This window comes from Engystomops pustulosus, chromosome 2 (genome assembly GCF_040894005.1).
Source record: "Engystomops pustulosus chromosome 2, aEngPut4.maternal, whole genome shotgun sequence".
Classification (NCBI taxonomy): Eukaryota; Metazoa; Chordata; class Amphibia; order Anura; family Leptodactylidae; genus Engystomops; species Engystomops pustulosus.
The window spans coordinates 81,206,868-81,231,222 of record NC_092412.1 but is presented as its reverse complement, the minus strand read 5'-3'; the positions used below and the strand labels follow the sequence as shown (position 1 = coordinate 81,231,222).

At 41.1% G+C, this 24,355-nt stretch overlaps 2 protein-coding genes across 3 annotated transcripts in view; one reads left to right on the top strand and one right to left on the bottom strand.

The window, feature by feature from the left end:
- The window catches only part of UCHL3 (ubiquitin C-terminal hydrolase L3), a 38,807-nt gene extending 29,850 nt beyond the window's left edge, over positions 1-8,957 (bottom strand). The window contains exons 1-3 of the mRNA XM_072135351.1: positions 8,584-8,957; positions 8,496-8,507; positions 275-403 (exon numbers count right to left, since the gene is read on the bottom strand). Of these exons, the coding sequence (XP_071991452.1) occupies positions 275-403; positions 8,496-8,507; positions 8,584-8,625 (183 nt within the window). The 5' untranslated portion in view covers positions 8,626-8,957. The remainder of the gene's footprint in view (positions 1-274; positions 404-8,495; positions 8,508-8,583) is intronic.
- On the top strand, positions 8,895-20,066 carry COMMD6 (COMM domain containing 6). 2 transcript variants are annotated; one of them, XM_072135348.1, is made up of 7 exons: positions 8,895-9,054; positions 9,592-9,650; positions 10,402-10,467; positions 14,714-14,790; positions 16,992-17,157; positions 18,491-18,643; positions 19,834-20,066. In XM_072135348.1, the coding sequence occupies exons 1-7, from the start codon at positions 8,910-8,912 to the stop codon at positions 19,882-19,884; spliced, it is 717 nt and encodes a 238-aa protein (XP_071991449.1). In that variant the 5' UTR covers positions 8,895-8,909; the 3' UTR covers positions 19,885-20,066. The 2 variants fall into 2 exon arrangements, with proteins under 2 accessions (XP_071991449.1, XP_071991450.1); XM_072135349.1 differs by lacking the exon at positions 8,895-9,054 and adding an exon at positions 9,067-9,272.
- Positions 20,067-24,355: the final 4,289 nt, after the last annotated feature.

The following is a 24,355-nucleotide window of genomic DNA, read 5'->3' as shown; positions in this document are numbered from 1 at the left end:
GGAGGGGGAACCCACTCCTCACTGGCCACTCCCAGAGGACTAGGGACACAGCTCTGCATACATAAGGGTAAACTTTCATCTAACTTATCTTTATTTCAGAAAAACACAGTTTTTCTATAAATCCGCTTTGGCAATGGGTACAGGATGCCTTTAATGCATATTCTTCTAAAAAAGACTAATGATGCAAAAGGCAACAGAAATATACTAGAGGAGTAAAGAAACCGTAACATAGTGTACACCTCCTGAGAATTTATGCATCAACGGGGGAACTTACCTTTTCCGTTACGGGGAAGAGAAGCAGCAGAGCACAGACAGGGCGTGGGACCAAACTGAGAAGCTCAGGGTCAAGTCCATAGACATCTACAAACTGCCAGCTAGTGCCAACACCCAACTGCTTGAGGAACTACAGACACAAATTTACAAGAACAAACACTGGAATTAATAGGGCGTCTTAGGCGCTTAATTTTACATGGAAAAATCTGTGTCAGACATACAAAACAGAAAACGTGGAGGAGATTTTCCACCAGGTTCTACAGTGGAACACATTTCCTCATTTACCAATCCCAAATAAGATGGAAAATAGTTCAATGATGCTTTTCCCCCCTTACAGTTGAATCACAGTAAAATGAGTGTATTTTATGTCTAATAGCAGATCAAAGCACATGTTTCTTTAAAAAATAACTTAAGGTTTTTTATTTTATATAAAGAAAAATATCTATACAGTTAGTTCTCAGTATAAAAAAGTAGTAAAAAAAGGTAATATTTTGAATGATGAACCTGGCATTTTGTATATTAATAAGTCTAAAGGCAGGACAAGGGCCAGCACTTCATAAAAGAGGTTATTCTGCATAATCTGTGAATGAGCAGCACCACACAGTGGACACCTCACATACTGCACCTTGCTTCAGGGATTCCTTCACAACTAAGACATGGCACAAGTTTTATCCACATAGAATGGCAGAGCAAGGCACGCCTACATTTTTGGCACAGTGCACACTGCCTAAGGAGCTTCCTCTGGAGGAATATATGAATAACTGTACTGGATTTATTCTGATTATAGAGAATAATAAAGTGTGACCCTAAAGATATTGGGGCAGATTTATCAAGCTGTCTGAAAGTCAGAATATTCTTAGTTGCCCATGGCAACCAATCACAGTTCCCCTTTAAAATATTCATGAGCACTGGTAAAATAAAAGCTGAGCTGTAATTGCTTTCCATGGGCAATTGATAAATCTGCCCCATTGTTTGCATATAGCAGGAAATAACATACTACCATGCTCACCAGCCGCAGACTGTTCTAATCCTTGGATACCTAGATCTTGGTAGATAGTATTAGGCATTACCAAAATATTTATGTTTTTTTAATACTTTTTCAAACTTTGCATAATAAAATTGCTGTTCATAAAAAAGAAAAATGTTTTCGGTGTCATCCCCTTCCATTCATAGAATTCTGTGAGATGGGACTTACACATGTTTGCTTAAATAATAATATTGCAAAGGCAAATCTCCATAAGGAGTTTAGTATCCACTCTGACCCACATCCCTTACCACTCAGATAATCAAACCAATTCTCCATACTGTACTGACGTAATGCAATGAAATCAAAACCAAGCTGTCCACAGTTGGGAGTGGATCCTTTTGGAAAAGACTTAAAGAAGAATTTTACCATCCTGAGTTACATTGACTGCTGATAAAGGGTTATAAGTCCTCCCCATATCACCCAAAATTAGCTGCCAGTGAGACACTGTACCTGAATGACATTTTTCTGGCTTTGACTCTTCTCCTCTCTCAGGCTGGCAGTGAACCATGCCCAATTATTTTGACTGACAACTCTTTGTCTCCTCAAATCACTGCTCTGCCTCTTTGTACTTGGGGACCATCTGCTAATATTCAATTACAGACATATAAACCTCTATGTACAGATGGGAAATATCTTGTCAATTTTTTATACATGGTGCCTTATGTTACATTCATGTCATATGACCTGAGTGACATTATCAAAGGTCCTTTGGCCTCCTAACACTAGCAAACCTCATGCCTATTTCTGATCGCATGAAATCACAGCAGCCTCCATGGAGGATGGAGAGGAGTAGAAATATTGGTGGTCACTAGAGGGGTTTATTTGTTGGTAGGACTTTTACTCTTTCTTTTGAACATAAAGCATATATGCATTCAAGGCGAGATTGGGAGAGGTCAACTGTGTAAAAAATAGGGACACCTATCTTAAAAATTGTAGTTGTGCATAGTACCCGTGCCAAAATACATAAACAGACAATTCAAGGTTTGCGTCTGCTATATAGTGGACTGTGTCTAGTATCTCTCTTTAGACTATAGGTAGTGCTTCATAAGTATATGCCAAGCATTATGAACTAGATCTTATGATGTGAGCTCATGTTATCTGCTGTGTACAGAAACCTAAACCTTACATCAGCATCCCAATAGTAACTGATGGTTAATGCCAAGCTGACATTTGCCAGTAATGTCACCCACATAATGTGTGGGATATGCTATGCACAAAACATTCTATTTTTCCATTTGTATTATGTTCCGTTATGTAATGCATACCGTTTTAAACTGCATATATTGGAGATGAGGCAAGTTATGACCAGTCTCTTGGGCCCAACATAATGAAATATGGTGCGGACGACAGTAGCTGTGACTGATATGTCTCAATATTGTCACTAGATGTAGCATTTGTCAGTATTTGCAACTACTCCACCATAGCATATCTATACGTGACATTACTAGAAGACAGACCAAAAAAAGATTTTGCACCCCTAAGAGTCTAACTTTAGTAAACTTACTTTACTAACATTGTAAAGTAGTGCACCTGTACCTAGCACAAAATCCCACAGTGGAGAGCAAAATACCACTACAGTAACTACATATACCACAGAACAGCAGTAAATACAATCCCAAATTCATCAGACAATACAATAAATATTAATTTGGACTCCAAATATTAACTTATAATGTCCTCCCCCATACAAAATTGTACAATTATCAGGCAGACCCCAGAGCAGAAAATAAATAATGAAACAGACCCCATACCAGATAATTTATAACAAAGCAGATCTCAGACAGTAAGAAATAAAGAATACTCTACATCACACAATAAAGAAAAAGATGAAATGTAGATATCAGACCAAATAGTTACAAAACTAGACCTCAAACCTTGCTATCCAAGCTTTACAATGACTAGCTTGGATCTAATTTGGTTTTCCCTCAACCACTTTTTCCACACTAGGCAATACATGATAAATGGTTAAACAAAGTCATCCATTATTTAGAGAAAAGGGAAAAACAAACCAAATAGTGAGGTTTCAACTGCTGGGAGCCCCACTGATCACGATGGGTCCTGTTCTCACTATTTGATGGAGTATCAGTTCAAGCTTAAGTCCTGCAGCTCCATTAAGGACTATTGGAGTGATGGGAATTGGCTGTCTTAGCGAGCGCTGGAGATAGCAGAGAACTATAATCTGGTGGGACACTAGTTTCAGGCCGCATGCACACATCCGCAAATGGTGGCCATGAGCTAGCCACAAAAACGGTATCTAGGTCATTAAATTTTGATGGGGCCACTCAGCTCCCTACTGCCACTCCCCACCCTTATGCTACTTATTCTTTGTTAAAATACTCAAAAATGCTAAGAGGAGTATTTTACCCTCTAGGAAAAAAAATGTAGCCTGACCTATTGCCTGCATCATGACCACTCTGGCAGTGGGTCGGAGGTGGTCTGGGAAGGGTCATAAGAACCAAAAAGTACACTGGCTACTGTAATTTACCAGGATAATATCCTCTTTGTGAGTAGGCAGTTCCTAATCATTGAAGTCACTGACGGGCACTCATTCCACAGACCCAATTCCAACTGAGAACTACTACGACATTATGAATGAGTATTGCAGCAGACTGAGGGCCCACTGATGTCTTTATACAGGTCTAGGAGATCCCCCAGGACGCCATTCTCATCAGTAGAATGTCTTGACAAGTGCACAACCTGGTTGGGTCTCTTCAGTACAGTGTAGAGATCAGTGAGAGAATTGTGACTAGGGTCAGGAAGTAAGAGTTCTCCGTATGGAGACTGCCAATTAACGCTGTACTGAAGAGACCCAACCAGGTCGAAACAGTGCTGCCTACAGTTGGGAGTCTGTTCATTCTGGAATAGATATAGTGGTTTGGATTTAAACCCATATCATGTCATAAGGCTTTCTGAAGATCATACTTGATGTCAAAGAACCTGCCCAAACCAATATATATAACCCCAACGGAATGGAAAAGAAAACATAAGCTTCAATGGAGCTCATTCTCGAATCCAGTCAATTCTAGACAAGCTTTGGCATATCCTTCTAGCCGACCCAAACCTGACTCCATTACCTTCTCGACCCCAGATAAAATACTAAAAGAATAAAACTATGAAATCCCATTTGGCTCCTAGCAGACTTAAATCTACATCAAAGAAAACACAAAGAACCATCTTTGGCCACAAAAAGAAGGAACAACTCCCAAGAGTCTATAAATGCAAATCAAGCCAATGCTTATTGCTGTTTAAATATCAGCTAAAGAAAAATTTGATATAAAAAATGAAATGAACTGTGCAAGCCAATACGTGATCTACCTTCGAGAATGCCCTTGCGGCTTACAATATGTTGGGAGAACTATACAATCTTTACACAGATCTAAAGCCACAAACAGCGAAAAAAAACAACAGCGTCTCAAGACATCTTACTTTATGTCACGAAAAAGTATTTCTGTGTAAAGATCATACCTTTAGACATGATCCCTGAACACCTTCACAATCGCTTTGAGAAACTCAAAATAAGAGAATCAAATTGGATCTACAAATTGAAGAGTTTAACCCCAAGGGGCCTAAATGAAGTTATGGAATCATTCAAATATAACAGCTCCCTCCCCCAGTCCCCATTGAATGTATTCATCTTCCCATTTTCCTCTCTTAACACTTTGTTCATATTTATACAATTTATTTTTCTTGATCACCCTGCTCCCTGTTCATTTATATATAAAGTTTATTGTCCTCTTTTTTAAAATAAATATCATGGCCGTGCGACATGTCCTTTATTTTGCCAGATTCTGGTGTCTATGTGCATTTTATAGTAATATGCCTTTCACGGGTGCTCCCGCGATCCCCGTCTCGGATCGTGGGCGCACCAGTGTCTCTCCGTGTACCCCTGGAGCCCGGCACCGCTTACCTCCCCTGGCTCCAGCGACGATCTTCGCTGCTCCCGCTGGCCCTTTAAATCTTAGCGAGCCAGCACGCTTGCCTGATTTAAATTCCTGCCTCTTCCTGTGACCCTTTCCGGATCTTCAAGCTTCCCCTGAAGAGAAAGCTCTCCTGCATTCCTGTGTGCCAGTCGGTTCCTGTATTCATGCGTATCTGTGTGCCTGTCCATTCCTGTATTCCTGTGTGGAAGTCCCTTCTTGTATTCCTGCATTCCTGTGTGCCAGTCCGTTCCTGTATACCTCCGTTCCTGTGTGCCAGTCCGTTCCTGTGTTCCTGACCTGCGTGCCAGCTCTGGCAATTTCTGATGTGTGCCTTCTTGTGCTATTCTCCTGCCGTCTCCTGTATTACTACCTTGGCAGCCACCGCGGGCTAGTCGCACCTGTGGAACGACCTGTGGGCTCTGGTGAAGACCGGGTGCCACTTAGACTCCGGTCCCAGGTCGGCTAGTACCATTTCCCACGGTGGTCCAGAGGGTCCACAGACTCCCAGCCCTGACAATGTCATTCAGATATCTGTTATGTATTAGTGCTTTATATGGATGTGGATCAGCATGTGGCATTTCCACATGAGCTTTTTTTAACCTCTTCTTCTGACATAATTTCTAGGAAAAATTGGAATGGAATCCACATCAAATAATAGTTTGCTTTTGAATTTCTTGTTGATTCAAGAGTCTTAGAGACTACAATGCAAAAAAAAAAAAAAAAAAAAATACATGCAAAGACCAGACAGAAATGTGATTTGATAATAACCCAGTTCATGAAATGGTAATAATAATCTTTATTTATACAACGCCATCAAATTTTTTAGCTCTTTAAAAATCATCTAATAATTTCTGTTTGGAAAAAAAACACATTGCCTAAATTACTTTTTCCCAAATCCCATTCACTATAATGATAATGTAATGTGCAGCAGAATTTAAAAGGAGCAGTCACAAATATCTCAACTAAAAGCCTAAAAAAGGAATCACAACCCACTCCAACGCAAGTTGCCTGTCAAGAGTGTGTTGTGGTCTGCACTCTGTTGACAATCAGTCCAATGAGCACTTCCATAACTGAGGGATCCCAAAGTGATAATTACTTACTGTACTGCTCTCAGGTCCTCTCCTGCTCCTGATGCCACCGTGGCACACTGAGCGGAGGAGAGAAGAATCTGCAGTGTGGTGCATGCAGAAGAGGAGCCAGGAAAGGAGAGTATTAATATTTTTTCTGCCCTGGGGGACTCCAGTATTCGTTTTATGCTCCGTGGGTCCCCAGTATTAGTAGCTTTATGCTCTAGGGCAGTGATGGCGAACCTTTTAGATACTGAGTGCCCAAACTAAAACCAAAACCCACTTTTATGTTGCGTAGTGCCAACATGACAGTTTGAGCAGTAACCTATTGATCTCTGCTGTATCACAAGTTTCAATCATATTGGCGTCCTGAGGACACCAATACAATAGAAAGCATTGCAGCTTCTCTCCAGGGTCCCCTGAAGAGGAAGCAGGAGCTCCAATTATAATCCATCTCTGTGAACACCTTCTGGCCTTTCCTGTAGTCCTGGCAGCCAAGTAGGTGTCACTTTAAAAGAGCACTGAGCGTGGCGCGTCATGGGCTGTCTTGGACTGCAGGAAGAAGCCTCGAGTCCTATCTGGTAAATTCTGTGCTGGGTGCCCACAGAAAGGGCTCCGAGTGCCACCCCTGGCACCCGTGCCATAGGTTAGCCATCACTGCTCTAGGGGGTATCCACTATTATTATCTGCTATGGGAGCCTCCATTAAGGTTAGTTTTCTGTGGGGTGTATTTGTCTGCTCTGGGGTTCTGCAGTATTGGTAGTGTGCTCTGGGGTTCTGCAGTATTGGTATTCTGCTATGGGTTCTCTATTGTTATTATCTGCTTTGGGTCTCCAGCATTTGTGTCCTCTGGGGGTCTCCAGTACTAGTGTTTGTGTCCTCTGGGGGTCTCCAGTATTATCATTATGTGCTCTGCACTACAATTGTCTGCTCCAACAATGTGCTGTACTGTGGTTGTTGGTGCATCTAGAGTGCACGTTACTGCTGTAGCCTCTTAAAGTTGAGCAGTAGGACTATGTGGCCCTTAGACCAATTTATGTTGTTACCCCTGGCCTAAATTCTCAGATCAGGAACAGAATAGAGATTTAAAGTAAATTTCATAATTTATTATATGTTTGTTGAGTTGGTCCATTTTATTAAATCTCTGACTACACTTAAATTCACAGACTCCAATTCTAAAAGGATGGCTTAGTTTTTAGATGATTTTATAGGACATCTACCATCAGTAGATCTGATGTCCTAAGTGACATGCTCGTTACCTTAGGGGGGTCTGGGCACCTCTTTTCTTATGCTTCTCTACCTTTGTGTTGCAGAGAAATTAGCTATATAAAAAAATATTTAAATGAGCCAGAATAAGCACCTCTGGCTCGTTTACATAGGTTGAGAAGCATAAGAAAAGAGGTGCCAAGGTGCCCCCCTGAGGGAATGAGCATGTCACTTTATAAATAAATCAGGAGGTAGATGTCCTTAAAAAATCTCTCCAAGAGGGACTGTAATAATATGATGTAATGTGTGTGCTAAGCAGGAGAATATATCATGCCTTGTGTGTCAAAATACTGGCAATTCCTGGTGCACGGCCCTGCACACAAACCATATGCCAAGTGACAGGGAATTTAATATAGTTATAACATATTTGTACACCAGGCAGGATTGTGCAGAGGATATACTGAGAGGTAGGAGCTTTCCAGTATATTTGATGTATCTTTCACCATAAAAAAACCATAACTGACAAAACTGTTAAATTGCTGCTGTCAACCAATCAGAGCGCAGCTTTATTTTGTAAACTGCTGTGAGAAAATAAAAATCTGAGCTCTGATTGGTTACCCTGAGCAACAGTTTTGCTCTCATACACTTTTGATGACTGAGGCTCACCCATCAGAATATGTCTCACAGTAAAATTGTACCAGAGATACGCTTTCACCTTCTACACTGCCAGACTGCATTGGGTGCCAGGGAAATAAGGGTGTACCATGTATGGGAATGAGGCCCACGCATAGACTGGCAGGGAGTGCTGGTAGATCCTCACAGTGATGAGTAATAGATGGGCTGCCTCACCCGCTCATTAGCAGGTCACTGCTGACATGACACTAGTGTCTATACATGCACCATCCAGGAGCCAAGGAGCTGCACAGTAACTGGCATTATTACACCACCTGAAGCCCGTACTTACATGCCCACACTACGGAGAGGAAGGGGTATCCCACTCACCTGGTTCATCACCTGCAAGGAAACAGACAGAACATGTCACACCCAGTACACACAGTGCGGTACCGCACACACCTCTCCCGCCACTTACATCTGGATTGGCCTCCAGCGGCAGCCAGCGCATAGCCTGCATGATTATTACTATTCTCCCGTGTGGATGATAATATGACAGCACACTGTTCAGTCTTCCTTCTCCCTAACTTCACAAATGGACCACTGCAGCTGGCACATACAGGGGGCGTCAACCGTCTACTGTGTTTATACATCAGGTAACATGCTGTGTAGAAAGCTCCTACTGATCAAACATATTTACTTCAGTGTAAACAGCAATTATCATATTTTTTTTAGAAACTTTCACTCTATTTTATCCCACGGTGTGAACAATGCAACATTCTCCTCCCCTGTTGCCGGCTACAAATGGACTCTTCCTTGGGCAGGGAGCGGGTTGTGGAACGCACACAGACCAATAGGCTTGCGCGCTGGAGCGGTCTGCAACAGTTGGGTGGCTCTTTATGCGTTCCAGGCCTCTCATTGGTTCAGTTACTGTGCTCCAGCGCTGCCGGTATTAGGAGCTGACCTATGACTGGCGCCGCTACACAGCATATCGTTGGGTTCCAGTACAAGGCACTATACACGGGAGTTGACGTGTGCTGCCAGGTTTAAAAATGGAGGCGGAATAACCAGGCTGAACGTCACATGATGTGCATGTAGTCACGTGATTTTCGCGGGGTGTGACGGGTTATATGGCTGCCCGGGAGATGTATGAGCTGTCAGAGTCTGGTATGTGTGTTGTATTATATATCGTATAAGTCTTGTGGAAATCCATTTACTGAAGGTTATTGATAGCAGCCCTTTCAGGAAGCCCGTAGAGTGCGTGAACCTTGACCCATCCTCTATGTATGGGCTAATACGTGCATCAGTCAGATACGATACATATACGCAGAAGGCCAGGGCTCTGCAATGTCATAGGACATATACACATCACCCAAATGCAGGAGCTGATACCACACGTGTCATTCACACGGTACATTCTCTCCTCTTCTTTCCATTGCCGGTACCAGTTTAGGATAACCGACTCCTTTTTACCTCGTGCTTGTAGGGTTTGAGAAGTCCTGTGATTTCATTAAGTCGTTGCCTCCAGACCTGTTTGCTGAACTGGTATGTGCCATTTATCTTATCTTATCTTATCTTTTTTTTTTTTTTGCTTGCACAGGGGCCTTTCCATTTTCTGATCCTAAGGGCCTACTTGGCTCCAGCAATTGGCAATGGGTCTTTGTCCAGTCCAATGGAAAACCCTTTTAAGAAGTTTGCAAAGATGGGACTAATAAGAAGTTTAAAGGGAACCTGTCACCACATTTTTACAAATACTAGTGACAGGTTCCTATAGAGCCCCCATTAACTAAATGTCACCCTTATTTTAGCAAAAAAAAATTTCATCACATCCCCATAAAATCAACTTTATGTAGTTATATTACCTGGCATAACAGGGGTTGTGTCTTGCTCAGATGGCTCCTCCTCATGCCTTATGCCTCCTCACGATTCAGCACCTTATGTCATGTGATGAGGGTGATGTCATCTAAGGTCCTTTTTCCCCTAAATTTGCCATAGCTACCCCACGTATGTATCTGATCACATGAAATCTCAGCATGCCTCCATGGTCATTTTTCTCTCCATCCAGGTATGCTGAGTTTGGGAATTATAAATTATTTAGAATTATAGAGCTCTTCAATAAGCAGAAAAATCCATTTCAATTTTTTTTTTGTGCTTTTATCTAAAATAAATCTCCCACATTGTAGTGATTTTAATATTTCAATATTGGTTTAACGTTTGGTCTCATGCTGTCAAAACCCCCATAAACTGATGTATTATTTAGAGAAACTAAAGTTGATTTGGTTTAATCTTCTCTTAGTGCCAAAAAAGTATTGAGCATCTACAATGTCAGAACACGGGTGTAGACCAGACTCATCTCTGTCAGGTAAGAACAACGGAAAGTTCCATTGGAATTATTCATATTGCATCGTGCTTTAACTTTGTCTTTCATAAAAATCTACACAACTGCATATGAATTTTGACATGGGTACATAAATTATCATAATTTATATGCTGTCTGTCTTGTATCAAATTCAAATGTGGTTGTAGGAGCCAAAAACCCTCTAACAATAATTATATATATTTTAAATTGAAGTGACAGATGAATTTTTGGCAATTTTAACAATAACTGTCAGACTATATCAGTTACTATCGTTCATTTGGGGTCATGTATAAGCAGGATTTCTACCCGTTGACTATATGTGCTAGTCATTCCGAGTATGGCGGCATGCAGTCTTTTATCTGGAAGATGCCCGTTAACACAAGGACATATGTTGACAACCAGTGAGCATTGCTAGATGTAGGGGGCATTAAAGGGGTTGGCCACCCTTTTTTACGTAAGTTCCCCATATGGCTTTACTTCCTTAACCCCTTCATGACTTCCATATGGCTATATATTATCCTATTTGCACGTACCTCCTGCGGAAAGCGTGTTTATAAACGTCATGACCGTGATCACCTTCAAACTGCCATGTCACGAACCTCGCACACCAGAGTCCAAACATGGGGTGCCCCTTCTCTATGCAGTCCCAGAATTTAGCCCTTAAGCTCCACACACCTCCACACAATGCCGTCCTAACGCTAAATTTACTCCACGCACTCGGCACCCAGAACGAATTTCACTGAGTTACTTGTACAAAGAAGGCCGTAGGCACCTCAACCACACAGACAATGCACAGTGATGATTCACCCATGCAATCGCTACATATACTACGTTATAGGACCTAGTGACTTAATTCCCTTCGGATACTTAGATTCTTTAAGGCTACAAGCAGAGGCTTATTAAAGTTAACACTTTAATATACATAAAAAATACAGTACACTTAAAAACAAACTTGTCAGATTGCAATGAAAGAAATGTAATAAATATACATACAAACAGTTATGGGGGAAAAAAAAAAGACAAAATTACCCATACTATCAGATGATGAGTGGCAAATTGGCCAGAGGACATGGCACGGAAAGATCCAGTCTTCTAATGCAGTGATTTTCAACCTTTTTTGAGCCGCGGCACACTTTTTATAGTTAGAAAATCCTGGGGCACACCACCAACCAAAATAGCACAAAATGACACTAATGCAGTCATATTATACATATAGTTAATAATATAGATTCTAAATTTATTTTACTCACTCAGTGTGAAACCTGGGCCTGTTTCGATAAATACAAAAGGGATATCCTGGCAGGAATGGTGGAAAGACACACACAAAGCTCTTCCTCAACAGTTCTCAGTTTCTCCCTGTTTTTAGTATATGGTGCTGATTATTATGTGGCTCATATACTGCTAAATAAAGGGGGGTACAATGAGAAGTACTATGGCCATGAGGCTCATATACTCAGCATATGAGCTGGTACTTGTAGTACTCCAGCCTCATGACTATGGTATTTTTCATTTTACATTTCTCATTGTTATATGCAGTATACTGCTGGAGTACTACAAGTACCAGCTCATATGCTGAGTATTTTGCCAACAGTTCATATACTCCGGCAAAAGCTCATATAGTCAGCGTTATTGGTGGGCATTACCTTGGCAGTGGGCAAATGCGAGAGTCTCTCTGCTCTCAGGATGATGCGCCGGCCTCGGTGATGTCATTTTGTTGTGCGAGGTTCAAAGCTTGCGCATGTGTTATTGTACACGTCTCCTACATTGTAAGAAGCCGTGACTGCGCATCGCTGCGCATTGCCGGGAAACAAAACACAGGGGGCACCATAGTTTGGGGAAATTTCCCCGCGGCACACCTGACCATGTGTCGCGGCACACTAGTGTGCCACGGCACACAGGTTGAAAATCACTGTTCTAATGTATAGAATAGAAGGCCATGTGGCCGTTTCACTAGTTTAAAGCCAGTGGGTTTTTGACTTCCACCCCTGGCTGTGATGTCACTCTGAGGGGAGTTTCTCCTATTCCTCTTAGAGAGGTACTGGCTGAGTCTGGGGTTCAATTAAAACCCAATAACCTTTGATTGGAAGATGGCACAATTGTGCCACTGCTCCTAATCACAAGGGTACCTTGCTACCTTTCACCCCATACCAAACTTGGGGTATCTAGGCCTAACTGCCATTGACTGGGTTCCACTGCAACTAGGTTTTTGATACTAGGGCCATGATGGTATCTAGATCCTATAACTCTCCCCTGTAACTGGGGACCCATAATTATGAATTTGCCCTAGTTATGGACAGCTATATTTCTTTGACTCTCATAGGTTTTTTTTCTGTGCCCAGAGGTGTGATTTTTTTTTTTTCACTTGGGGTAGAGAAACTTCCTCCTAATCTTCAGTCATCAAGGAACCTCCTGGGGTGTTGACTCCAGCTAGCCTTCCTGCCAATTGTATACGTAATTAACATTTGCTCCTCTAGTCAGTCATAAATTTATGACAACCCAAAGAAAAGAGAAAAAAAAAACAGAAACAAATGTACAGTTGGTGCAGTATTATCACAAGCTGTATCTCCTGAACCATGGCACATAGAAATACAATCTACAGAACAATCTCCCCTTTAATATGATAGTGTATGGGTGTCTCCCGGAACCAGAGATATCCGCTCTTTAAATTGTAGTAAAAAATGTAGATTTTTATATTCGGAGTGTTTTTCTATATATGAGAGTGGATATCTCTGGTTCTGTGAAGCATCTATACACAATCCATATATCATTTTAAAGGGGGAAATCTCCTTTTTAATATGACTCAGGAATTATGTTTCTAGGTGCAGGAGATGGTTCAGTGAATATGTGTTTAAAATGTGTCCTCCCCCAGTCTGTCCACTGAAGGCAGATGCTGAGGGAAAGACTTGGCTACTTTACAATTCTGCAAACTGTAAGCTGAAGTTGGGGAAAGGGTGATTAAGTGATACTGTGCATATATAAAAGTTTAGTTTTACTACTTATTAAAAAAAAGTGTATTTTTTCACATTTGTAGTCATTCATTGATTTTATAAAGGAAAAAAAATATGTATTTACTAAAACTATCCTATCAAATTTAAGTCTCATTTGTCATAGGGAAAAAAAAGTATAAATTGTTTTGATATTCAAAGCTTTTCCTAAGATATCGTCATTTAAAGACACGCATAACAGACCTGCTAAAATTGACCTGTATATTCAGGCACCAATGACCCTCAGTCACAAAAAGGTTAATAATAATCCCTGGGTGATCCAGTATTCCTGCTACTTACTTTAGTGCTGTCTGCAAACTTTTCATGGATCTTTTGCGTACATATCTGAGCTCTGCTGAATAGGAGGGGTTGCTGCAGAAAAATTCATCCTGCTCTCCCTCCTCCCCACTTCCTGCGTCTGTCAGTGAGACCGACTGTGTGGAAAAAGGCACAGTGGGTGACAACATTACGACGGACTGCAGGAGCGAGAAATAGGTTGTATAAATGAAGAGGCAGTATGCGGAGAACAGGAAAAGGTTGAAATTCTCAAAGGAAGCCAAGGTACAGAGACATGTCTAATGGAGCAGATTCATTGAAAAGTGGTTGGCCATATGATTAAAACATGTAAATTAATACCTTCTTTTGTCAAGATAAGGCTACTTGCCTGTCTTCTTTTAGTGGTCCCTGGTCCATCTAGTGTCTTTTGCTCATGCCCTGACTGGGCCGCCACTGACGTCACTGTTCATGGCTCATGTGCAGTGTATCATCTCTGTGCCTCCGCTCACTGAGCAAAGACACACCTATGAACACTCACAGCAAAGGACGGACTACATCGTAAGTGGGTGCCCAGGATGGTAGGAACGTCATATGTTCCTCCTGTCTGGGGGCCGGCCTGGATGCACAATAAGGAGAAGAAGAAAGAAGATCAAGAAGAGGTCATCTGATCCCCCAGGAATGCTGGAGAATTCCATAGGAAGGCAAGTTACAATATTGTTTGTTTTCCTCACCCAAAACCTCAAAAATTTAAGTAGTTTAAAAAGGCCAACCACTTTTAGTATGCCAGGATAGTTGCAGTATGTGAACAAACACAGGAGGACCACTGTATATCTGTACTACATAAATAGCTTTGCTTTACTGCTTATTTACCTCTTTTAGTTGTTTATGTCCTTAATCTGATGAATTCAGAATTCTGGTTCCATATTACCAGAGAGCAATAAATTACTGGAGCTGCTGCTGTAAGGAATAACTTAACTTTTCTTTAACAGAGGTTTCAAGCAGCAGGAGTGGATACAAATGTGGATGAAGTTAGAAACGTTATAAATGCAGTGAACTATCTCTTCAGGTAATTTTCACTTTTTTTGTTATAGTTCCAATTTTTCAGTGCCGTTTTGTATTGGTACTTTTTCTGAAATCCTAGTAATAGTAAATTATTAAGAAAGCCTGAAGTCCAAAACGGGTAGGGAAAAAATAAGTGTACAGTACTTGCCAAGCTTCTGATCCCCATTGGGTGGTTGACACTACTGGCTAGGTCGGATATATCGGTGCGTACTGGACCTTTGTAGGCCATCACTGTTTCCACCACACCGCAAGGGTTTGCCACTTATTGGCCCCAATGGTAAAGCTCAGCCTGAAGTAATAACAGACCGGGAGCCACAAAACAAAGCCCCTGCACTGATTTATTTATTTATTTTTTTAATAAATAAAACTAAGTTGTGTTCCCTTTCCATAATATGCCTGCTACATAAACTTACAAGGGCAGTAAGGGACAAAACTGAGAGATCTGGACATCGGGGACATATTCAGCCCTCTTGCTCGCACATAAAGTGGCAGGTGTGAAGGAGAACTACTGGGGCACAACTACCAGAGGGAAAAAACGAAGGTCAAGTTAACTGATAACCATTGAAGGTCAAGTCATATAAGGACAATTTGAAGTCAGAGGCTAGTGACAAATGCCATACAGTGGCATCCATCATCCATAGACTATTATTGCCTTTTTTAAAGCGTAACTGAAGTTTTAAGGATTTTACCAAAATATTATATGTGATTCCCCCCTTAAAAACAAACACAATGAAGCCTACATTTTGTGTTCTGAAAGTGTTTGACAAAAATCTTTGTGAAGTGGGCGGAGACTGTATGTAAGTCTATGCCCTCAAGCTGAGGCCAGCTAGCTTGCCGACAGATCCCCATGATGCCTTGTGTTCTCTCCCAAAGTAATTTAGCATTAAATCCATTTAGTTTCCCACAAGTAAATCCAGTGAACACTGCACAGTGCACATACATGATGTATATGGTAACTAGCCTGGCAGCTTCCATCACTATAGCCTGTGCTGTGTGAGCACTAAAGGTTAATAGCTTATCTACACAGAGCTAATACTGCCAATAACAAGGTTGGCGAGCGTAGTAGCATGAGGAGAGAGACAAAGAGAGTGTTGTAGAATCAGACTGGAATGGGATAGACTGTAAGGAACAGGGTAGATCTTGTACTTCACTACTCTACATCTCCACAGTCTTGGAACACATCCAGCTCTGCTACATACAGAGAGCGCGGCACATGACCTCCTCCTCTGTGAGCAGGGAGCAGCAGGCCCTCCCCTCCAATTAAACCAACCTATAAACAAAGTACAGACTCCAGGGCTTATCAGCACATGGAGGGGAAGCAGCTCCTTCAGCACTAAGATAATCTGAGGGGTATGGCAAAGAAACTGCTTCATATAGGTAACAAAGGTAATGGGCAAAGTTGTTTTACATCCCAAGAGCTAACCTTTACAGTTACGCATGATGGAAAAGTAAACCCTTTTGACCTCTGTCTTACATTTATTGAGCAGCAGGAGCTTTCCACATGTGCACATTAACTGGCTGCTTCCACTAGACAATATAGAACGTCCTCATTAGCGGGCATACGGATGATCTATATCGTCTTTAGGACGGTCAGTGTGCCAGTGCAATCCGCAGCAGGAGGCTGGCTGTTTCATACAGTTTGTTCTCTTCTGCGCCTACCCGGTATGGAGATTGCTCCTTGCCAGGCAGATTTACTCCTTAACGCGGCAGCTATGGAGAGTGAAAGAGGGAACAGGGTTCTCTGTGACTCCCCAGTCCCCCACAGAGCAATTGTGGGGTAGCAGGGGGTGTCTGCCATGTACGGTTGCCTAATAGGCCCAGTCCAAGACGGGGTCTCATAGGCAAAGTGTCAGTAAATCACTGACTGATACAATACATTGTAGTACCATTTTATGCTGTATCCTTAAGGTGTTAAAAAAAAAAATGCTCCTTGCCCGCCACGACTGGCTTATGCATCCCATTTACGTGGAAAATATAGCCTCCTGATAGAGGGTGCAGAGTTAATATTGGACTTCAAAAACCCAGTAGCATGTAAAGCTATACATCATACATCAGGACTGTACAAGTGGGTGCCATTTTCACTTCCTAAACTATATGTGCAGGAAATTATGCCAGTCTTATATTTGGATCATGGGCAGCCCACGAGTGGTTATGCAATATTTTATCAAACATTAACTTATTAGGGGAATTTGTTTTTTCTTATAGCACTGCAGCAAAGCACAAACTGTCCACAGATGCATTACTGAACACTGTTGCAAGTCATTATAAGCTTCCTAAGCAGACTCTACAGGTCATTCGCCATGTGTGGAATGAAGAGGGGAACAGGCTGTCCGAAATTGAATGTTCCCGGAACCTATTACCGGCTGCACAGGTGATTTTATTTTATGAAATTACCACTTGCTCATTACAGACAGTTACTGCATAGTCTTATGTTCTGAAAGGAATGAGCTGGATATTCAAGGAAATATTCTTTAGATATGAAAAGAGTTAAACATCATGATGATAATGGACCTCGGATACAGTTCACAACAGGAGAAAGAAGCAGAAAAAAGGCACTGAATAACTGCCTTACTTAAAGGAAATCTCCCACTGGTATTGACCCATAATGCTCCTTGGTAGCTCCCAGCAGGGTTGCGCTCTGGTAGTTATGTTAAAAATTTACTTAAATCGTTAGAGTGTACCTGTATTACAAAAAGTCATTAAAAATCTTTGATTGCAAAAAAAAAATAAAAATTTGACTTAAATCTTTCTGAAGATTTTAGTGGAAGGGCATCACCAGAGCCCTCCTATCTCCAGGGCTCTGGCTCTCATCCACCTCACTCAAACTGTTGTAATCAAAATTGCAGCAGGCATGGGGAGGGGGGAGAGTACAGCGGGAGGAGGGGGAGAAGTGCCAAAAGGGCTTAGCCGGCACCCCCCAAAGCACTTGGAATTGATTTACATAAAGATTAAAGTACATTTTTATCCCAACTATTGAAACGCAGCTCCATATCAACCTATAGCTGTATTTACCTAATATGGTTGAGCAAATATGGTTGAATACAGCAATTAACAATGTCTGCCATCACCGTGTCCTACCACGACGTTCAGGACTTGTTTTATTATACAGTAGTTATTCTAATTAGACTAAGGCGCTCCAATTTTCTCACCAAAACACCTCATATTTTAATTTATTCACTCCCCTATTGCAGAGAACCATTCCCTAATTAGAATATTGCAACCATCTCGGCGCTTAGTTATAATATAATAATTTTGTAAAGCCAGCATAGTACTACCCAGCTTCAGTGCACATGGACAGGACTTCTATCGCATGTGCAGTGAAGCTCCGGTATACTTCCAGACCTCAATGAAGGAACAAACAGGAGCCACACGCACCACAGAGGACCTCTACATAGCTAACTGTGGATGATTTTTGGGCCCAAAATGCCTCTGACAGGTTCCTTCTAAGGCAGTGGTAAATAGAACAATAGTGGCACCTTTGTCATGGCTTTCAATGGCCACGTTCAATCTGGTTTTAGCTAATGAATTATGATGGAAATAACAGAGCATGTGCCTGGGTGAATGTGGTCTGATTTTCTTAATAAGCATTGCAACTGTGGTGTGCTTATTATAATTTAATCAAACTGTACAATACTGTTAGGTTAACTGCAATTAACTCTCAATTATTGATTTTTGGCATCATTTCCTATTATTTTCAATTACAGCTTCTTGATTTTCAGTGGAAGATTGGAATGGCCATCAGTTCAGACAGCTGCAAATCCCTGAATCATCCCTATGTCACTGTAGAATTAAAAGTAGCAGAACATTCTGGACAGGTCCAGAACAAAGTCTTTGAGATGACTATTGCAGAGTTTCAGGTTTGTAGTCAATATTTAATTAAAAGAATACATGTAGACGTCAAATCACTAAGGGATACACAGCTAGGACCACCATGGTTTTCAGGTAGATGTTTAATACCAAAATAAGACCTACCCTGAAAGTAAGCCCTAGCATAATTTTTCAGCCTTCTTATGGGAGAAAAAAAACAAAAGCATACATAAAAACAAGTGTGCTATTATTTCCTTGCATCCAGCCCAATAATGGGATACAGAAAAGGAGACATGGTATAGGTAACAACACTTTCCGTAAATGTCCCCCTTAGTGTTTCTAGGTTTCTTACTACAGATCTATATATATATCTCCCACTCCTGACTGCAAATTTAATTATGGATATCTCCATGTCATTAGCTCATAGAAACGCATAGAACACACAATTAATGCAATTGAACAGAAGTTGTGGCTGCTTAGAGAAAATCTACCTTTAAGCGTGATAGACCAGGGACACTTACTCATAGATCTAGGCACAGAGTCTGTGGTAATCTTCTTATATTTCTTATTGAAATAAACTTTTCTTATTATGCCGATGAGCCTGAAGGCCTGAGTACATCCTGCAGCTACTGCTAAATGACATGGGCAGACAGAGATCTGCTCATTGTAACAGCCTAAGAGTCAATAGCAGTTCTGGTAACAGAACTTCAGACTCATTAGCATACTCTTAAAAGTTGATTTTGGAAGAAAGGATGCAGTGGATAACAAATATAAGAATATTACCACAGTCAGGGTGCGCGGATCTATGAGCAAGTGCCCCTGGTATACCCATGCTGAATTTTGAAGGTAGATTTTCTTTAAAGTCTACCCCTTTAGCCTGTCATATGAAGACTTCATGCACAAGGAGGGAGCTGACAGATGCACTGCAAGCTACATAGACAAGAGGGAATCATTTGAGTAAAGTGCCATTGCTAGACATGAGAAATTGGGTCCAATGATTCTAAAGATATTAATCGAGAGAAATTCGCAATGGATATTTAAGATTTGGAGATGATGACAGGATGATATTTGAATAAATGTGGATTTTTCTTTCTTCAAGAGTATATGTGGAATTTCACAGTTAAAAAAAAAAAATATCAACTTAAAATGAGCTCTAACCAGTTTATCAGACAAAAATAATTTATTAAGACCCAGTCTTAATGCTGTGCTAATGTATTATCCCGTTTTATTTTCCTTTCAGAATTTTTCCAAGCAGTTTAAGGAGATGTCTGCAGCCCTTGAGAATGTATGATGCAGTGATCACCATGCTTTCATTTTATGAGAGAAACGGCCACAATAAACGAGGAAATTCAAGAAAAGATTACTAAAGTTACTGCTTAATTCATAACTTGTTTATCAGCTGAGCTGTTCTTTTTCTTACTGTTGTCATTGTATATTTCCTGTCATTGTTAAAGGTTCTTTATCTTTGTGTAACTTCAGCGCATAGTGATTCTTTTTATTATTCTACATATATACTACACCTGCTGATTGCTTTGCTGAGCAGATATCCATGGCTGTACAGGATACAGGCATCAGTGCCTTCTTACATACATAACATAGCTTGTAAGCGCCAAACTTTTGGAAAGGTCATATAGGGGGTTACCTGCCACAGACTATTCTGCAAAGTACAGTAGCTGAATAGTGGATGATATTTGACCAAATCTTGTCCAGCCCTAATTTAGCAGGTTTTCTGCTCACAGCATGACGGACCATGCTATAAATCCTCCTCTCTGCAACAATCAACCCCATTGAGGCTGCGTTCACATGTTGCATTTTGTTTGCATTAATGCATGCAAACGCATCACAACAGCTGAGAAGAGGAGTTTTGCCTAATTAAATTGTTGTCAATATTGCATTTAGAAAATGTTAAAGATTGTGTTAAAACATGCATTTTGTAAATGCAATGTAATTGGGCAAATCTCCACTTCCCAGCTCATGTGTTAATGCACACAAATCGTGTGGAACCAAACCTCAGGCTCCATGTACACGATCATGTGCTATCCATGGAAAAAGGACATATGTTGGCCTGATCCCACGGACTGAACAAAGTGCTGTGGATTGGAGTCCCTGCAGTATGTAGAAATATAATGCAAGGATGTCCTTTCTGCAGAATAGCTGTGCTGGAACTGTAATAGGTACGTTTGTGTGCCCCTTTCACGTTAGCATTTTTGTATGTTTTTGATAATGAGAACATGCATTGCACTCTGCAATGGGGCTTACAATCTAACCAACATACCAGTATGTTTTGGCGTGTGGGAGGAAACCAGAGGAAACCCATGCAAACATGGAGAGAACATGCAACCGCTTTGCAGATGTTGACCCTGGGACTTCAACCAGGGTCCCCAGCGTTGCAAGGTTGTAATGCTAACCACTGAGCCACTGATAAAACACTGAAGATTGATTGAACTTCTGGTGTAACTCTGCATCGCTAGTGCAAAAGGGCCTTAGGGTTCCTGGACTGTTTTTAGACCGACTGAAAACACATTTTTTTTGGTATGTTTACCATGCACTTGGCTGGTTTGGAGCTGGGGTTATGTGGGAAAAAAAAAACAAAAAAAAATACATAAAAACAAGTGTGCTATTATTTCCTTGCATCCAGCCCAATAATGGGATACAGAAAAGGAGACCTGGTATATGTCTTCCATCTATGGACCTTAATGCTGACAAAGGGGAAAAACCATGAGAATAGACAAGTGTTTATATATAATATATACCCCTCACAACACATTCGACTGAAGCTACCCCACATATAAAACATTATATATATAATGAAGGGATGTTTTATATGAGGGGTAGCTTCAGTCGAATGTGTTGTGAAGGGTATATATTATTTAGGATACATATATATATATATATATATATATATTCTACTGGAATTATAGCATGCATAGCACCAATCAATATACAACACCCCTAATTTATTAATACAGCCCCCCCCCCCCCCAACATTTGGTCTACATGATGCAAAGTAATCTATAGTATCTTATAACAAATATATCCCATCCTGTTATTGTGTTACATAAGATTTTATATTAAGTGCTACGCTGACCAATGTAAATACACTCACCGGCCACTTTATTAGGTACACCTGTCCAACTGCTCGTTAACACTTAATTTCTAATCAGCCAATCACATGGCGGCAACTGTATGTGCATGTAGGCATGTAGACATGGTCAAGACAATCTCCTGCAGTTCAAACCGAGCATCAGTATGGGGAAGAAAGGTGATTTGAGTGCCTTTGAACGTGGCATGGTTGTTGGTGCCAGAAGGGCTGGTCTGAGTATTTCAGAAACTGCTCATCTACTGGGATTTTCACACACAACCATCTCTAGGGTTTACAGAGAATGGTCCGAAAAAGAAAAAACATCCAGTCAGCGGCAGTTCTGTGGGCGGAAATGCCTTGTTGATGCCAGAGGTCAGAGGAGAATGGGCAGACTGGTTCGAGCTTATAGAAAGGCAACAGTGACTCAAATCGCACACCGGGTGCCACTCCTTTCAGCTAAGAACAGGAAACTGAGGCTACAATTTGCACAAGCTCATCGAAATTGGACAGTAGAAGATTGGAAAAACGTTGCCTGGTCTGATGAGTCTCGATTTCTGCTGCGACATTCGGATGGTGGGGTCAGAATTTGGCGTCAACAACATGAAAGCATGGAACCATCCTGCCTTGTATCAACGGTTCAGGCTGGTGGTGGTGGTGTCATGGTGTGGGGAATATTTTCTTGGCACTCTTTGGGCCCCTTGGTACCAATTGAGCATCGTTGCAACGCCACAGCCTACCTGAGTATTGTTGCTGACCATGTCCATCCCTTTATGACCACAATGTACCCAACATCTGATGGCTACTTTCAGCAGGATAATGCTCCATGTCATAAAGCTGGAATCATCTCAGACTGGTTTCTTGAACACGACAATGAGTTCACTGTACTCAAATAGCCTCCACAGTCACCAGATATCAATCCAATAGAGCATCTTTGGGATGTGGTGGAACGGGAGATTCGCATCATGGATGTGCAGCCGACAAATCTGCGGCAACTGTGTGATGCCATCATGTCAATATGGACCAAAATCTCTGAGGAATGCTTCCAGCACCTTGTTGAATCTATGCCACGAAGAATTGAGGCAGTTCTGAAGGCAAAAGGGGGTCCAACCCGTTACTAGCATGGTGTACCTAATAAAGTGGCCGGTGAGTGTATATACCACCCCCTAATGAATATATACTGTGTATGTATATATGTATCTATAATTCATTTATTTTTATAAAGCCCTGCTCTCATATAAAGGCCTTTTTATTCACCCCCAGTTAAATTATATATAGCTCCCGTATACAAATCCCCTCCAGCTTAGTAATATACTTTACCCCATAAACAGCCCCCCCCCAGCTTAGCAATATACTATATCCCATATACAGCCCCCAGCATAAGAAGAATCTGGCCCAACTATAAATATATACAACCCCCACCCCGAGTATAAGAATAATGTGGCCCCATATGAATATATACAGCCTCCCCACCCCCAATATAAGAATAATGTGGCCCCATATGAATATATACAGCCCCCCCACCACCGTTTTTATAGAAGCCCCCCACCCCATTATATTAGTATTCGAGAATTGTTGCTCCCCGTGATGTCATCTTCCGAAGACCCTAGGCTGTCTCGGTTTAACCCCTTCATTACAATGTGCGATCAGCTGATATACTGATATAAATATAAATAAACAGAAAAAATCATAAACACACTAGGTTTCGGCAAGTCTGAAAATGCCCAATCTATCAAAATATAATAACAGTTTTCCACTGCGTTTAACCCTGTAATGGAAAATAGCGCCGAAATAAGCCGAAAATGGCACTTTTTTGCCATTTTAAAAAATTTTATAAAAAGTGATCAAAAGGTCTTACAGTCCTAAAGATGATAACATTGAAAACGTCATCAAAGGAAACAAAAAATTACACCACCCAAAGCTCCGTACACCAAAGTATAAAAAAGTTATTGGCGCCAGATGATGGCAAAATCCCCCAAAATATTTTTGTAAAGTTGGTTTTAATTTTTGTAAATGTACAAAAACATTATAAAACCTATAGAAATTTGGTATCCCCATAATCGTACCGACCCAAAGAATAAAGTAGACATGTCATTTGGGGCGTACAGTGAAACCTGTAAAACCCAAGCCCACAAGAATACGGCGCATATGCGTTTATTTTACCAATTTCACAGCATTTAGAATATTTTTCCCCAGTACACAGCATGGAATATTAACCCCTTCCCGCCGCAGCCTTTTTTTCGTTTTTGCGTTTTCATTTTTCACTCCCCACATTCAAAAATCTGTAACTTTTTTATTTTTACAGAGCTGTGTGATGGCTTATTTTCTGCGCCACAAATTACACTTCAAAATGGTGGTATTTAATAATCCATGCCGTGTACTGGGAAGCGGGAAAAAAATTCCAATTGCAGTGAAATTGGTTAAAAAACGCATTTGTGCCGTATTCTTGTGGGCTTGGATTTACGGATTTCACTGTGCGCCCCAAATGAAATGTCTACTTTATTCTTTGGGTCGGTATGATTATGGGGGATACCAAATTTGTATAGGTTTTATAATGTTTTCATACATTTAAAAAAATTAAAACCTCCTGTACAAAATTTTTTGGGGGGATTTTGCCATCTTCTGGCGCTAATAACTTTTTCATATTTTGGTGTGTGGAGCTGTGGGTGGTGCCATTTTTTGC